At 38.8% G+C, this 17,695-nt stretch overlaps 1 protein-coding gene and 1 long non-coding RNA gene across 4 annotated transcripts in view; both read right to left on the minus strand.

Annotated features, from left to right (window-relative positions):
* LOC117260087 (apolipoprotein(a)-like) overlaps positions 1-17,695 on the minus strand; it is a 195,025-nt gene that overhangs the window by 73,444 nt on the left and 103,886 nt on the right. For all 3 annotated transcript variants that reach the window (XM_078167073.1, XM_078167070.1, XM_078167071.1), the window contains exon 14: positions 15,720-15,882. In XM_078167073.1, coding sequence (XP_078023199.1) covers positions 15,720-15,882 — 163 coding nt within the window. The remainder of the gene's footprint in view (positions 1-15,719; positions 15,883-17,695) is intronic.
* LOC144462742 (uncharacterized) lies at positions 2,449-5,966 on the minus strand. Its single transcript, XR_013490959.1, has 3 exons — positions 5,560-5,966; positions 4,356-4,457; positions 2,449-4,277 (listed from the first exon to the last, which is right to left on the minus strand). It is a non-coding gene; the product is annotated as an uncharacterized LOC144462742 (long non-coding RNA).

A 17,695-nucleotide genomic window follows, 5' to 3' on the forward strand; every position in this document is an offset into this window, starting at 1 on the left:
GAAGGCAACATGCCATAGGTCCCTCTTTTATGAAAAACAAAATTTCTCAGTTACAGTAGCTCTTACTTTCCAGGATAGTTGTCTGGCGTGCGGTCGTGTTGGTGTGGCGTCTGAGCCGACCAGCTCTGGCATGTTTTGCCAGATTCAGTTACAGCAGTGGTGCCTCGGTATGCTTCACCTTTACCCGTGACACAGGTCAGATCTGGGATGACGGTGGGAGGTTCGGATGATGAGCACAGAAGATGAGATGAATTGGTTATAGAACTCAAAGAAAATACAAGTTAAGTAGTGGTGCTTTAAATAATGTCAAATTACAAAATGAAACTGACTGTGAAAATAATAATTACTAAATAGCTGCTGTAACCATTTTTATGCATGTAAATACACACACACGCACACACACACACACACACACACAAAATAATTATTGAATGTATTAGTGAGTAGGTGTGTTGTGTTAAATATTTGTAAGCTGCAGATACAGCACCTCTGTGCTATAACTGAAATGATGTACTACGTTTAATGATTTATTTTTGTCAAATAATGATATGGTGTATTCTTTTCTTCCTCGGGTTGCGATGCAAAGTCAGTCTGTCATTTTGATGGTCCTGCAACAGGAAGTGGTTAAACATCACGAGGCACTTAACTCACACCTTTATTCAAAATGTGCATGTACATATTTTCTATAGTTCTTATTGCTTGTAAATGCCTTTAGTGGTTACATTTCCTCATAATTCTGTACCTGTGCAGCCAAGACACATTTTAACATTTTGACTCTCAAGTGAAAAAAAAAAATCCTCTGATCTGGATTATGTCAAACCACAAATGGGTGCATTAATACATCTACATACGTAAACATAACATGGACTCAGTCAAACAGGCGTACAATAGAGCTGTTGAGGTCTTTAATATTCATACAATGACCCAATGAAACTGAATGGAATGTCTATTTGATCTAATTTGTTTATATCTTAAGACGCAGAATGGATTTTTTAAAGGATGAGTTCACCCCAGTCCTGTTCCAATCCTACACTGTCAGGCATTTAACTTGATTTCTGAGAGGTGATTCAAGCAGTCAAGTTTTATGAGAAGGAGATCATCTCTAAAATTGGCTTTTAGCCAAATGATTTTTTTTTAGCTATCTTTCAAAACTATTTGGGGGCTTTTTGTAAGTTATTTCAGGGTACAATGAATAAGAATAACAACATTATTCAACATTTTTCATATGTCAACATCATAATAAATCTCCAGCTGTTTGGAGCCCAGGTGTGTCCCATAGCAAAGCAAAACTGAAGATGAGATCTCCTTTATATCACATTTACATCTCCTAGATATAAATGAGCACTAATTGAGACCAAAGTGGTTTTCTCATTCTTCTCAAATGTCTCTCCTGAGAAACAAGTCTCACAGTGAGCACTGTGCGAGTTCTTTAAATTCTCTCACAGCTGTCTCTTTTCCTGATCTCAGCTAAGAGAAAAATGAGACATACTGTGCCGCTTTCAATTATGTCTCAATTTGATATCCTTACTTGAACACACTATCTCAGTTATGTCTCTGTGAGAAATATACATGGTTCTGTCTCTCACTGCTCACTATTTGAGTTCTCAGATTCTCTTACAGTTGTCTCTTTTCTAGCGTCTCAGCAACAAGAAAAATGAGAGTAGTGCAAGCTCTCAAATGAGTTTCAATATGATACATGATTTAATATTATACCTCAATCATATATCAGTTTATCTCATGCCAAAATTTGAGAAAATAAGTAATCAATTCAGGCAAATAATTTATGAGATATATGGTTTATTTACATAATGTTCAACTTACAAAATTTGTTGATTGCTTACACAAGTCATATAACTCATTAATTACAATTTTAAGTTCCAAAACTTAACCCATGATGTGCTCAAAAGACACCTTTTTGGGACTTAAGACTCTCTTCCTTCCTTCCTTCCTTCCTTCCTTCCTTCCACTTTTCCTTTCTCCCTCCCTCCTTCCTTCCACTTTTCCTTTCTCCCTCCCTACTTTCTTTACTCCCTTCCTTCCCTCCTCCTTTCCTTCCTCCCTTTCTCCGTCCTTCTTTCCTTCCTTCTTTCCTCCTTCCTTCTTTCCTCCCCGCTTTCCTTCCTTCCTTCTTTCCTCCTCCCTTCTTTCCTCCCTCCCTCCTTTCCTTCCTTCCTCCCTTCCTTCTTCCTTTGCTTCCTCCCTTCCTTCTTTCTTCCTTCGTTCTTTCCTCCCTCCCTCCTTTCCTTCCTTCCTTCTTCCTCCTGTCTTTCCTCCTTCCTTCTTTCCTCCCTCCCTTCTTTCCTTTCTTCCTCCCTCCCTCCTTTCCTTCCTTCCTCCCTCCCTTCTTTCCTTAGGGGAACAACACGATTGCATGTACCATTTGTTACACTATCTTGCAGCAAAGAAAAACCTGCACCTTTGAATTATGAATTCAAAGGTGCAGGTTTTTCTTTAGTGTTTTGATGTGAGATAATTTCTCTTAACTTGTGCCCTGTGAAAGATCCTTACTGTTTTAGAATTGATGCAGTGACCAGCATGTATTTCCAATGTAGAGAGGTGAACTGTGTCTAGTTGAAGTTCACTAGATGCTCCATATAGTTTAGTCCTAGATAAATCATTGTTTTCCTGACAGAAACTATCATCTTTAGTCATCCGTGTGTAAAATTAAGCTATGGCATTTGCTGGCTTTATGGTTTGTGAAATAACAGGAGTAGACTGCACAAGTTTGACTGCATGGACCATCTGCATAGGTATATTTTGAGTGCCATGTATGAGCCTTAACAAACAGCCATTCTTGTCTTCAAAATGGAAACATGAATGAGTCCATAATGGACCAGGGGCCCTGACACAGTCTGCTAGGTGCACGAGAAGGTGTATGTTCGCAGTTTTGTACCGCTCACCATAGAGATTAGCCATTTGAGAACAAAAGTTCCACAGTAGTTTCTCTGCATGATGAAATTTGACTCTTCTGCACACTCCTCACTTAAACCCTCTTCAAATCCCTCACTGAACATATGTCCATCATCATACGTCCAATCCCCCACATCAGGGAAAGCTTCCTCAAATGATTGAGATGGATCATACTCAGCATTGCCATGTAGTTCAGTTGTTAGGCCATCAGGAGGATGTCTGAAGGCTGATCTGGAAGATGGTTCTTCATTGTCTTCGATAGAGTCAACAGTTGAAATACTCTCTTGTGCCACGCTTCCTTGTGCTGGTAATAAAATAGAATAAAAATCATTAAGGGTAAAAAAACATCTTGTCACAACGCAAAACCTATATCGTCTCAGCCTGTATATCACTTTCTTACACTCAAATGATGTTGTCATATTTTAGCAGGATCTGCTCAGTGACAAAATATACTGTACATCATTAGACAGACAGACAGATAGACAGACAGAGGGTGTGTGTACCTGGCAGGTGGTGAGAGGCTTCATGTTCTAGAGTGAGTGTGGTACATCATGCATGGACATCCGGAGGTTGGACGTGTTTTGCGTGAAGTGCAATGGAACACATTATACAAATACAGCTAATGGGATTCATATTCTTTTTTCCCCACATCTTGATCACATTGTAGCAGTTTATGTTTACATCTCTTTCTGTGTTTGTGATAACAGTAATCCACAGTGTTGAATGTAACTCTTCACAACACAACACACACATAACAATGAGAAGTTGTGGGACCTCAGGTGAATGAGTAGCTGGACAGGGTTTGGAAGGATATATATATGATACAGGCTGACAGTGACAGACAATGCCAATAATGAGTAGAATGCCACAGGAGCAAACAAACATGAGGCTGCAGCCACACGGTGACCTATATGAAAGGATCATGGCCATATGTTATTAACAGCCTTAACTTAAAGGTGAAAGGTTCAAAGAACATTAATTATACATGCTGAGATAACTCACATTTCACGTTTCATTCTTCACACATGCTATTGTAATCAGGATAAGAGAAAGCAATATTGCCATGCTTGGTTTGACCAACTGTGGACTGCATTCTATCTATCAATCTATCAATCTATCTATGTACAGGGCCTGTGATTCTCAATCAGAACTAATTGTGTTCAGGATATCTCTCTCCTCTGCACTTGGGACTGGGTGTGGCTAAAACAGGTCAGACAGCAGAGAAGAGGACTTTTGAACATAAAACACACACACACACACACACACACACACACGCACACACACACACACACACACACATTTCATAACTTACCTAAATATTGCTGATCAGTCTCCACATGAACATTGGTGGCTGCAGGGAGGGATGACTGCAGGGAGGAAAATAAGGTATTAAATATCATATCTACTGCAAGTTTGCTGCAACACGGCTATGCCAGGCTACTCACCAGTTGTGCAGTCCTTCTAGGTCGTTTATTTGGGTCTTCTTTATTACCAGTCCTTCTCCATTGTTTTCCAGGTTTTCCTCTGGTCATTTTGACACTCCAATACTATATAAATACAGACACAAGTTGCTGGAATATACAGTGGAACTTTTTGTAAAAGTAAAACTCTATGATGAATCATCAAGTGTTTGTTCAGTAATAGGGGTTTCCCCATCTAAACAGCTCTTTAGTAAACAGATATACATTTTTTAACAATATTGTTCCACTTCCAATTTTGTCTGTTCATTTCTTTGTACCATTTTGATTTCCCTCTGGAATAGATAGTTTCTCTATCTTATCTTATCACTTCCAGTTTCACTTGTTTATTCTTTATCCTGCATGAATTCTCTCTCCTAATTGGATAAAATTGATATCCTGACCTGAAAATGCATTTTCTGTTTACTAAAGAGCAGGGGAAAACAGGGAGACCATGGTCATTTAACAATTATAGCAATGACTGGTATCAGAAATAATATAGAGCTGTTTTATTAATACTAGGCTACTGCACTGTTAAGTACCACAATTTCAAAATCTTACGTCAAATTACAAAATAATTATTAGCATCATATTCTTAAAGTAGCAAAAGTATTGATCATTAATGATCAATTTTATCACTTTAATGTAAATGCAATGTCAGCTCATTTGTATTACTAACTCATAAAAATATCATAATGTATAATCTACCTAAATAATCTAATAATTAACTATGTAGCAGCATGAAATATACATTATCAAGAACAAATACAGCTAGGCTTAGGTGCTTAAATTTAATTTATCACCACTGAATGAATACTAGAGTTTCTATGTGGTTACAAAGATGTGTGTTTTGTGCCAAACAATTTCACAATTATTCTTTGAGACGCACGTGTAACGTTATTTCCGAATGTTTTGACCTTTCTGAAGAGTCTGAAGTCTATGAGATTCGTAACCACAGATATAGCGAGTTGTAATTATTTTAATAAAGAATAGACGTTCTGTCTCAGTAGACATATATGTATTAGCTAGGTGTAGCTAGGTATCATAGCTAGGTGTGTGCCGTTGAATGCGGCATTTATATCTCTATGTTTCGTAACGCGGTGACGTTACTGTAGTTGAAAGAATCCTACCTCATGTGTGTTAACAGAGTCCGTTCATTCGCAAAACAAAAACAATTTACGCTATTACTTACTTTTAGTCGTTATTCTTCAGAGACGCTGTGCTGCTTCTTCCAAACGTGAACAAGTCAGTTCCGCCCCCCAAAATGAGCATGCGTGCAATGACAACTCATGTTTTCAGGACGACAGAATGTCATTGGACAAATCTCGTGCCACGCACAATGATGTCATCACGTTCAAAAAAGACACAATTTCATTGGACCATTCGGCATTCTTGAATGTTGCAGCTGTGGGAAGATAAGAGACAGACGTGACCTTTGACCGCTGCTGCTGCTGCTGCTGCTGCTGCTGCAAGTTTTGCCCCAGCCACGCTGAGACTTGGAGAGGTAAGAATTGTAATATTCTGTATTAGGTGGTCAACTACGTAACATTGTGAAGAGTTGAATAAAGAAATTTTTTTGACATAAGGTGAAATATTTAACTGTTGTGACGACGGAGTGGTCCGTTGGAAGGTGGAATTAGGTAAGCTAGGAGTGGTCCGTTGGAAGGTGGAATTAGGTAAGCTAACGTTAATGGCGTCTGTCCAACAAGTAATGTTAGTAATGATTTGATTCAATTTAAACTTGACTTGGTTGAGTCCCCCAATGGCTCTATAGGCACCCCTCCTATTTTTGCTCTACACTAAATATCTCTGATGAAATAGCAGATCTACAAGTTCACAACACATCATGTTATGAGTCGGCATGTTGTGAGCTTGCATTTCATTTCATTTACCTTTATTTGTTGTAGAGGGACAATGTACATTAATGAACATTTTAAAAATAAAATGTAAATGCACCCAATTGTAGCCAAAAGGCTAATTTCCATTGGCAGTCCCCCTGGAAATTAGTGGAATGATCTGCTCTTTTCTGGGACGCTAGGGTTCATGGTTTTAAAATTATTTAATCTTGGTGGTTTTACAGGTTATGAAACTAAACTAACATTCAATTAGGAAAATAATTTGATTTGATTTTTGCTCATTTTGATACAACTCTTGCCCCCAATGATATGAAGTGAATTAGGTTAAAATAGTGTCTATTTATATTATACTTAATGATCCAAAATTTATTTTTTCATTAACAGGATGGGCAAAAAGAAAATACCAGCAAAAAGGAGGGTACTTGTTCCCACCCAGAAAATAAAGGACCTGCAGAGCTCCCCTCCCCCAAATGAGCAATCTGGTAAGTATTGAGGTAATACTGTGGGGGTGGGGGGTGGGGGTGGGGTAATAATCATAACATTATGGTCTAAATGAGGTCTTCCCCTAGGTTGAGAATTTACTTGTGGTGGTGGGCAGAGCGGTGAGGGTTGGCGCGTGGCGTTGTGGCTTGCCGTGGTGTTTGATAAGCGCGTTCAAAATAATCTAAGCTTATTTATTGCACATAATCCTTGATATCGTTCGCAAATTAGAAATAACACTTAACATGTTAAATTATAGTATGAACATAATTTAACAGCACAACAATTCATTATATTAATTATGATATTTTAATGATGATAAGGTAAAGTGTATAAATGGGCTAAAGGTGCTCAAATTAATCTCAACTAGTACAGTACAGTAAAATCCATTTTCACTCCTTTTTCCTCAACTATATAAATATTTTAATAAAAAAATTTTAGTGCAGCAGTGATAGGCCTATAACACAATGAAGATGCCAAAATCTACAGATGTTCCCTAATTTAAACTTACACTAGTTCTACTCAAGCACTCATAGCTCTCGCCGTCTTTTAGCGACTTCTACTCACTGCATATATATGTATATATATATATATATATATATATATATATATATATGTATACTTTTTTTTTGTGGTGTTGTATCTTTTTCTATTTGCCCTGAAGAAGGCCTATGCGAGGTCGTGTAGGCATGTTTTTAATATGTTCAAAAATGAACTTGCCTGCCATTAAAGCTGTTTAACCATTATAAAGAGTAGCTTGGTATTTTCTCACTCTTGTATTGTTGGTACTATTTCTCCCTTTCAGGTCCAGGCCAGGTCAGAATGACTCATTGCGACCTCATTGGAGAGAGACATCGTGACAGCCTATCTTCACCATCGGGCCAGCAGGAGCTCTTTCCTGGGAGCGGCGTGTTGAATGAATCACGCATCAAAACCACATTGCATGCGTCTGTTTCATGCACTTTTTGATCATTTCTTCACTGTTGAGGAGTGTCAAAATGCAGTCCCCTTTGGTCGCCCTGGTAACAACCCCTCAGGAAAGGAAGGAAAGCGGGTCCTTGACCGTAAAAAAGTCGACGAAATCCTGAGTAAGTTTTCTCAAAATTAGGCTCTGTGTGTTTTTAGGCCAGGATAGTGGGGATACTGATTATATCCAATCAGGACAGTGTAGCAATGATTACTATCAGAATAGAAGTTTAACACCAGAAATGAAGTTTTATCCAGTATCACTTACAGCACCTTTAAGGATAACAGATTGTTGTTTACATGTATGTTTATGATTGGCCCAAAAAACTAACTTGTTGATTTGTAATTCTTTGAACTGAAATGGACGTCTCACGGTGTTATGTCCTTTTAACCTGAAGTGCAGTTGTGTATGGTCTATGTGGTAAGTTTTTGTCATATTACTCATGCCAGATTTTAATGCTCTTTTCTTACAGCTTATGTCCTGAGATGTGCTACTCTACCTGGTTGGGAACAAATCGAGGAGTCCAAGCTCAAGAAAGCCTTTGTCAACAAATGTAGGGCCAGAGCAAGTTCTAAGGAGTAGGCCACTGCTATAGCCTACAGTATGTGGACACGTGGACATGTGCTTTCTCTCTCACCCTTTCTTTTTTCTTTTTCTTTTTCATTTTCATGGACCAGAGGTGTTAAGACAGTACCTGCCAAGTTGACTCTGAGGTTTTGAATTTTGTAAATGTATTTCTGTTTTACTTAAAAGAACAGTTCACCAAAAATGAAAATTCAGTCATCATCTACTCACCCCCTTGCTGAGAAGGGGGTGAGTTTTTTCCAAACAACAGATTTCTACGGTAACCACGGACAAAACCGAATAAAAGTATCCCCAAAAAACATAATTCTGCATCCCGCTGCTTGGAGGATTTTGAAGGTTTATTGGGAATACTTTTATTCGGTTTTGTCTGTGATTACCGTCAAAATCTTTTTCTTTTTTTTTCTTTTTTGAGTTTTAGGTTTTGAGGATTAAAACACTACACCTGACTTCTTAACAGCAATGGGGGTGAGTAGATGACGACTAAATTTTTATTTTTGTATTTAATTTATTTTTATTTTTGTATTTAATTTTCTTTTATTTTTGTATCTTATTTACATTTTATATTTTTGTATTGTTTATTGTTTTTTTAATGTTTAATTTAATTTAAAAAAGTGTCAATGCTGCTGCCCAAATACCAATAGTGTAACCAAAATAAAAGTGTTAAACTTTGCAATGTTGAGTATTGTTTTTACAGTTTATTCTAATTACTAAAGATAATTAATCTTTAAATTGCATTCTCAATTTGTTCTCGTATTTCTCAATTATGGCTCAGATATCATTCTCGTATATAGCTTCAGTAAGACATTTAAGAGAAATAATTAAGACATGGAAAAGACATTGGACACACAATGATAAGATCTCTTTTAGGGCTCATACTTCTCAGATTTGACTCATAAAAGTCTCAGATTCATCTCATGTTATTCTCCTTAATTCTCCTTCAAAATAACCAAGACATAATTGAGATCAGGGGCAGACAATTATGAGATCTCCTCTATCCCACTTCTCAAGTATTGCTCAAATGGTTATCTCAACTCAACCTCCTTTGTCTTAGTGATGTCTCTTTTAGCTTATCTCTTGCTCCTAAGGGACCCTTAGGAGAAGAAACTCAGAAACAAATGATCACAGAATGATACGATTATGAGAAGCTCAAATTGATCTCAAGAGATGAGATTGAACCACAGATGAGCAATACATTTTTCCTATGGGGTTGCTCAGAACCCAAGCTAGCACAGTGTTGAGTGTGACGATGCTTGTATGAGTCCTTCACCTGAAAGCTGCAAGCACCAATACCACAGGCCAAGCAGTCGGCCTGTTCCAAACAGGTGTATTTTGAACAAGCACTGCACTTGTCTTTATTCAACAGTGTGGTCTCTAATCTACCATCATCTCCACTGTCATTAATGTTATCGTTACTGGCTAAAAAACTCATCATCATTGAGTACTGTTATACCTGGTCGGGCGGCATCCTCACAGCGTGGCACACTGCAGTACTCCCAGCGGCTGTTAGAGTCAGTAGTGTAACACCAGGGTCTCCTCTCATTGCCAGGGTTACGACAGTAGTTGTTAACCAGGCCTCTGACAAACAACAGACAGTAATGATGATCAACACAGGCAAAGCAAACAATAAAGGCAACATGCCATAGGTCCCTCTTTTATGAAAAACAAAATTTCTCAGTTACAGTAGCTCTTACTTTCCGGGATAGCTGTCTGGTGTGCGGCTATGTCGGTGTGGTGTCTGAGCTGACCAACTCTGGCATGTTTTGCCAGATTCAGTTACAGCAGCGGTGCCTCGGTATGCTTCACCTTTACTGGTGACACAGGTCTGATCTGGGATGACGGTGGGAAGTTCGGATGCTGAGCACAGAAGATGAGATGAATTGGTTATAGAACTCAAAGAAAATACAAGTTAAGTAGTGGTGCTTTAAATAATGTCAAATTACAAAATGAAACTGACTGTGAAAATAATAATTACTAAATAGCTGCTGTAACCATTTTTATGCATGTAAATACACACACACACACACACACACACAAAATAATTATTGAATGTATTAGTGAGTAGGTGTGCTGTGTTAAATATTTGTAAGCTGCAGATACAGCACCTCTGTGCTATAACTGAAATGATGTACTACGTTTAATGATTTATTTTTGTCAAATAATGATATGGTGTATTCTTTTCTTCCTCGGGTTGCGATGCAAAGTCAGTCTGTCATTTTGATGGTCCTGCAACAGGAAGTGGTTAAACATGACGAGGGACTTAACTCACACCTTTACTCAAAATGTGCTTGTACATATTTTCTATAGTTCTTATTGCTTGTAAATGCCTTTAGTGGTTACATTTCCTCATAATTCTGCACCTGTGCAGCCAAGACACATTTTAACATTTTTACTCTCAAGTGAAAAAAAAATCCTCTGATCCGGGTAATGTCAAACCACAAATGGGTGCATTAATACATCTACATACATAAACATAATCAATCAATCAATCAATCAATTTTATTTATAAAGCCCAATATCACAAATCACAATTTGCCTCACAGGGCTTTACAACATACAACATCCCTCTGTCCTTTGGACCCTCACAGCGGATAAGGAAAAACTCCCCAAAAAATAACCCCTTTAACGGGGAAAAAAAACGGTAGAAACCTCAGGAAGAGCAACTGAGGAGGGATCCCTCTTCCAGGACGGACAGATGTGCAATAGATGTCGTACAGAACAGATCAGCATAATAAATTAACAGTAATCCGTATGACACAATGAGACAGAAAAAGAGAGAGAGAGAGAGAGAGAGAGAGAGAGAGAGAGAGAGATGCAGGACAGACGGTAATGACAGTAGCTGACAACAACATTAATGAAAGTAATAATATTATAGTTATAGTTCTGACTACTGTGGTACAATATGTTGAAAGTATATATTAGTATCTGGCAGTATACATGTGTGATAATAATCATATGTGTATTATTACAGTAGAAGTATGACTAATTACTAATGATGGCAGCAGCAGCAGGAGGCATCTGGCAGGACCACGGCATGGACTCAGTCAAACAGGCGTACAATAAAGCTGTTGAGGTCTTTGATATTCATACAATGACCCAATGAAACTGAATGGAATGTCTATTTGATCTAATTTGTTTATATCTTAAGACGGAGAATGGATTTTTTAAAGGATGAGTTCACCCCAGTCCTGTTCCAATCCTACACTGTCAGGCATTTAACTTGATTTCTGAGAGGTGATTCAAGCAGTCAAGTTTTATGAGAAGGAGATCATCTCTAAAATTGGCTTTTAGCCAAATGATTTTTTTTAGCTATTTTTGAAAGCTCTTTGGGGGCTTTTTGTAAGTTATTTCAGGGTATAATGAATAAGAATAGCAACATTATTCAACATTTTTCATATGTCAACATCATAATAAATCTCCAGCTGTTTGGAGCCCAGGTGTGTTGCTCAGAACACACCTGGGCTCCAAACAGCTGGAGATTTATTATGATGTTGACATAATAAATCTCCAGCTGTTTGGAGCCCAGGTGTGTTGCTCAGAACCCAAGCTAGCGCAGTGTTGAGTGTGACGATGCTTGTATGGGTCCTTCACCTGAAAGCTGCAAGCACCAATACCACAGGCCAAGCAGTCGGCCTGTTCCAAACAGGTGTATTTTGAACAAGCACTGCACTTGTCTTTATTCAACAGTGTGGTCTCTAATCTACCATCATCTCCACTGTCATTAATGTTATCGTTACTGGCTAAAAAACTCATCATCATTGAGTACTGTTATACCTGGTCGGGCGGCATCCTCACAGCGTGGCACACTGCAGTACTCCCAGCGGCTGTTAGGGTCAGTAGTGTAACACCAGGGTCTCCTCTCATTGCCAGGGTTACGACAGTAGTTGTTAACCAGGCCTCTGACAAACAACAGACAGTAATGATGATCAACACAGGCAAAGCAAACAATAAAGGCAACATGCCATAGGTCCCTCTTTCATGAAAAACAAAATTTCTCAGTTACAGTAGCTCTTACTTTCCGGGATAGTTGTCTGGTGTGCGGCTATGTTGGTGTGGTGTCTGAGCTGACCAGCTCTGGCATGTTTCGCCAGATTCAGTTACAGCAGTGGTGCCTCGGTATGCTTCACCTTTACTGGTGACACAGGTCTGATCTGGGATGACGGTGGGAAGTTCGGATGCTGAGCACAGAATGTAAATGTAAATGTAAATGTACTTTATTTATATAGCCCTTTACAACAACCCACAGGTGAACCAAAGTGCTTTACAGAATATAACATACAATTAAAACACAGAATAAAAGAATAAAAAGAATAAAAGAATAAAAGTATTGCCACGCTACTGGGTATTAAAGGCCATCCTGAATAAATAAGTTTTAAGTATTGATTTAAAGAGGCCCAGGTCAGAGATAGCACGCATGTCGCAGGGGAGCTTATTCCAGAGCCTGGGTGCAGCAACTGAAAAGGCTCGGTCACCCCAGTGTTTATACTTAGACCTGGGCACTTCCAACAAAAGTTGGTTGGATGACCTCAAAGCCCTGCCATGCTCACGAACAGTTAAAATCTCAGATAAATAGAATGGGGCAAGGCCATTGAGAGCTTTAAAAACAAACATTAAAAGTTTAAAATCAACTCTAAAATGGACAGGAAGCCAATGGAGAGAATAGAGGACTAGGGTAATGTGCTCTCGTCTACTAGTGCTAGTTAACAGACGGGCAGCTGCATTTTGAACAAGTTGAAGGCGGCTAAGAGAAGACTGGGAGATGCCAACATACAGTGCATTGCAGTAATCTAGTCTGGAGCTAATTAGAGCATGGATAGCTCTCTCCAGGTCGTGACGGCTCAAGAATGATTTTACTTTGGCCAGGAGACGTAACTGATAAAAGCTTGTCTTTACAATATTATCAATTTGTTTATCAAATTTCAAATAACTGTCAAACATCACTCCCAGATTTCTGACAGTAGGACTGAACAATGAAGACAAGGCACCAAAGCCAGTCGTCACAGTACCCCCAAACACAATGCACTCTGTTTTGTCTTCATTTAAATGCAGAAAGTTTTGGGCCAACCACTGCTTGATGTCGGCAAAACAGTTAAGTAGGGAACTTTGTGCATCAGTACCTCTAGGCTTCAATGGCAGATAGATTTGCAGATCATCTGCTTAACAATGAAAAGAAAGGTTGTGCCTGGTTATAATAGACCCAAGTGGTTACATATATAACGAAAAAAGAATAGGGCCAAGAATAGAACCTTGTGGGACCCCACATGAGAGAGAGGCACTGGAGGAGCAGGAATCACCAATCATTACAGAGAAGGTTCTATTGGACAAATAAGACGTAAACCACTTAAATACAGTGCCGCGAAAGCAAACATAGTGATTCAGGCGTGACAGGAGGACTGTATGGTCCACTGTATCAAAGGCTGCTGTGAGATCTAGCAGAACTAAGACAACAGAGCACTTGGCATCAACAGACAGTACAATATCATTGTGCACCTTTAACAAGGCAGACTCAGTGCTATGACGAGACCTGAACCCAGATTGGAATTTTTCAAAAACAGAGTTGTTTTCCAGAAAGGACCGTAACTGTACAAAAACAGCTTTCTCTAAAACTTTAGAGAGAAAGGGCATATGAGAAACAGGTCTAAAATTTGATAACACCGAGGAGTCAAGATGAGGTTTTTTTAGAAGGGGCCTAACCACAGTGTGTTTAAAGGCAGCTGGGACGGCTCCTAAACTAAGGCAGGTGTTCACAAATACCAAAAGACCAGGCCCAACAGTATTAAAAGCACTTTTTAACATTTTGGCAGGAACAACATCCAAAGGACAGTTAGTAGGCTTCAAAGATTTCACAATGTCAGTGAGGGGGGGCAGAGAAACCAACTCAAAGTGCTCAAACACAGCAGAGTAGGCTGGGGCAACAGACAGATCCTTATCAAAACTCTTGTTGGTAGCCTGTCTGACGGAATTCAGAAGATGAGATGAATTGGTTATAGAACTCAAAGAAAATACAAGTTAAGTAGTGGTGCTTTAAATAATGTCAAATTACAAAATGAAACTGACTGTGAAAATAATAATTACTAAATAGCTGCTGTAACCAGTTTTATGCATGTAAACACACACACACACACACAAAATAATTATTGAATGTATTAGTGAGTAGGTGTGTTGTGTTAAATATTTGTAAGCTGCAGATACAGCACCTCTGTGCTATAACTGAAATGATGTACTACGTTTAATGATTTATTTTTGTCAAATAATGATTATGGTGTATTCTTTTCTTCCTCGGGTTGCGATGCAAAGTCAGTCTGTCATTTTGATGGTCCTGCAACAGGAAGTGATTAAACATCACGAGGCACTTAACTCACACCTTTACTCAAAATGTGCATGTACATATTTTCTATAGTTCTTATTGCTTGTAAATGCCTTTAGTGGTTACATTTCCTCATAATTCTGCACCTGTGCAGCCAAGACACATTTTAACATTTTTACTCTCAAGTGAAAAAAAAAAAATCCTCTGATCCGGATTATGTCAAACCACAAATGGGTGCATTAATACATCTACATACGTAAACATAACATGGACTCAGTCAAATAGGCGTACAATAAAGCTGTTGAGGTCTTTGATATTCATACAATGACCCAATGAAACTGAATGGAATGTCTATTTGATCTAATTTGTTTATATCTTAAGATGGAGAATGGATTTTTTAAAGGATGAGTTCACCCCAGTCCTGTTCCAATCCTACACTGTCAGGCATTTAACTTGATTTCTGAGAGGTGATTCAAGCAGTCAAGTTTTATGAGAAGGAGATCATCTCTAAAATTGGCTTTTAGCCAAATGATTTTTTTTAGCTATTTTTTAAAGCTCTTTGGGGGCTTTTTGTAAGTTATTTCAGGGTACAATGAATAAGAATAGCAACATTATTCAACATTTTTCATATGTCAACATCATAATAAATCTCCAGCTGTTTGGAGCCCAGGTGTGTTGCTCAGAATCCAAGCTAGCGCAGTGTTGAGTGTGACGATGCTTGTATGAGTCCTTCACATGAAAGCTGCAAGCACCAATACCACAGGCCAAGCAGTCGGCCTGTTCCAAACAGGTGTATTTTGAACAAGCACTGCACTTGTCTTTATTCAACAGTGTGGTCTCTAATCTACCATCATCTCCACTGTCATTAATGTTATCGTTACTGGCTAAAAAACTCATCATCATTGAGTACTGTTATACCTGGTCGGGCTGCATCCTCACAGCTCTGCACACTGCAGTACTCCCAGCGGCTGTCAGGGTCAGTAGTGTAACACCAGGGTTTCTTCTCATCATCAGGGTTACGACAGTAGTTGTTAACCAGGCCTCTGACAAACAACAGACAGTAATGATGATAAAAACGGGCAAACTAAACAATAAAGACAACATGCCATAGGTCCCCCTTTTAGAAACAAACAAAATGTCTTAGTTACAGTAGCTCTTACTTGTCAGGATAGTTGTCTGGTGTGCGGCTATGTTGGTGTGGCGTCTGAGCCGACCAGCTCTGGCATGTTTTGCCAGATTCAGTTACAGCAGTGGTGCCTCGGTATGCTTCACCTTTACCGGTGACACAGGTCTGATCTGGGATGACGGTGGGAGGTTCGGATGCTGAGCACAGAAGATGAGATGAATTGGTTATAGAACTCAAAGAAAATACAAGTTAAGTAATGGTGCTTTAAATAATGTCAAATTACAAAATGAAACTGACTGTGAAAATAATAATTACTAAATAGCTGCTGTAACCATTTTTATGCATGTAAATACACACACACGCACACACACACACACACACACACACACACACACAAAATAATTATTGAATGTATTAGTGAGTAGGTGTGTTGTGTTAAATATTTGTAAGCTGCAGATACAGCACCTCTGTGCTATAACTGAAATGATGTACTACGTTTAATGATTTATTTTTGTCAAATAATGATATGGTGTATTCTTTTCTTCCTCGGGTTGCGATGCAAAGTCAGTCTGTCATTTTGATGGTCCTGCAGCAGGAAGTGATTAAACATCACGAGGGACTTAACTCACTCCTTTACTCAAAATGTGCATGTACATATTTTCTATAGTTCTTATTGCTTGTAAATGCCTTTAGTGGTTACATTTCCTCATAATTCTGCACCTGTGCAGCCAAGACACATTTTAACATTTTTACTCTCAAGTGAAAAAAAAAAAAATCCTCTGATCTGGATTATGTCAAACCACAAATGGGTGCATTAATACATCTACATACGTAAACATAACATGGACTCAGTCAAATAGGCGTACAATAAAGCTGTTGAGGTCTTTGATATTCATACAATGACCCAATGAAACTGAATGGAATGTCTATTTGATCTAATTTGTTTATATCTTAAGACGGGGAATGGATTTTTTAAAGAATGAGTTCACCCCAGTCCTGTTCCAATCCTACACTGTCAGGCATTTAACTTGACTTCTTAGAGGTGATTCAGGCAGTCAAGTTTTATGAGAAGGAGATCATCTCTAAAATTGGCTTTTAGCCAAATGATTTTTTTAGCTATTTTTTTAAAGCTCTTTGGGGGCTTTTTGTAAGTTATTTCAGGGTACAATGAATAAGAATAGCAACATTATTCAACATTTTTCATATGTCAACATCATAATAAATCTCCAGCTGTTTGGAGCCCAGGTGTGTTGCTCAGAACCCAAGCTAGCGCAGTGTTGAGTGTGACGATGCTTGTATGAGTCCTTCACCTGAAAGCTGCAAGCACCAATACCACAGGCCAAGCAGTCGGCCTGTTCCAAACAGGTGTATTTTGAACAAGCACTGCACTTGTCTTTATTCAACAGTGTGGTCTCTAATCTACCATCATCTCCACTGTCATTAATGTTATCGTTACTGGCTAAAAAACTCATCATCATTGAGTACTGTTATACCTGGTCGGGCTGCATCCTCACAGCGTGGCACACTGCAGTACTCCCAGCGGCTGTTAGGGTCAGTAGTGTAACACCATGGTCTCCTCTCATTGCCAGGGTTACGACAGTAGTTGTTAACCAGGCCTCTGACAAACAACAGACAGTAATGATGATCAACACAGGCAAAGCAAACAATAAAGGCAACATGCCATAGGTCCCTCTTTTATGAAAAACAAAATTTCTCAGTTACAGTAGCTCTTACTTTCCGGGATAGTTGTCTGGTGTGCGGCTATGTCGGTGTGGTGTCTGAGCCGACCAGCTCTGGCATGTTTTGCCAGATTCAGTTACAGCAGTGGTGCCTCGGTATGCTTCACCTTTACTGGTGACACAGGTCTGATCTGGGATGACGGTGGGAAGTTCGGATGCTGAGCACAGAATGTAAATGTAAATGTAAATGTAAATGTACTTTATTTATATAGCCCTTTACAACAACCCACAGGTGAACCAAAGTGCTTTACAGAATATAACATACAATTAA

The sequence above is a fragment of the Epinephelus lanceolatus genome, chromosome 4, assembly GCF_041903045.1.
Source record: "Epinephelus lanceolatus isolate andai-2023 chromosome 4, ASM4190304v1, whole genome shotgun sequence".
Classification (NCBI taxonomy): domain Eukaryota; kingdom Metazoa; phylum Chordata; class Actinopteri; order Perciformes; family Serranidae; genus Epinephelus; species Epinephelus lanceolatus.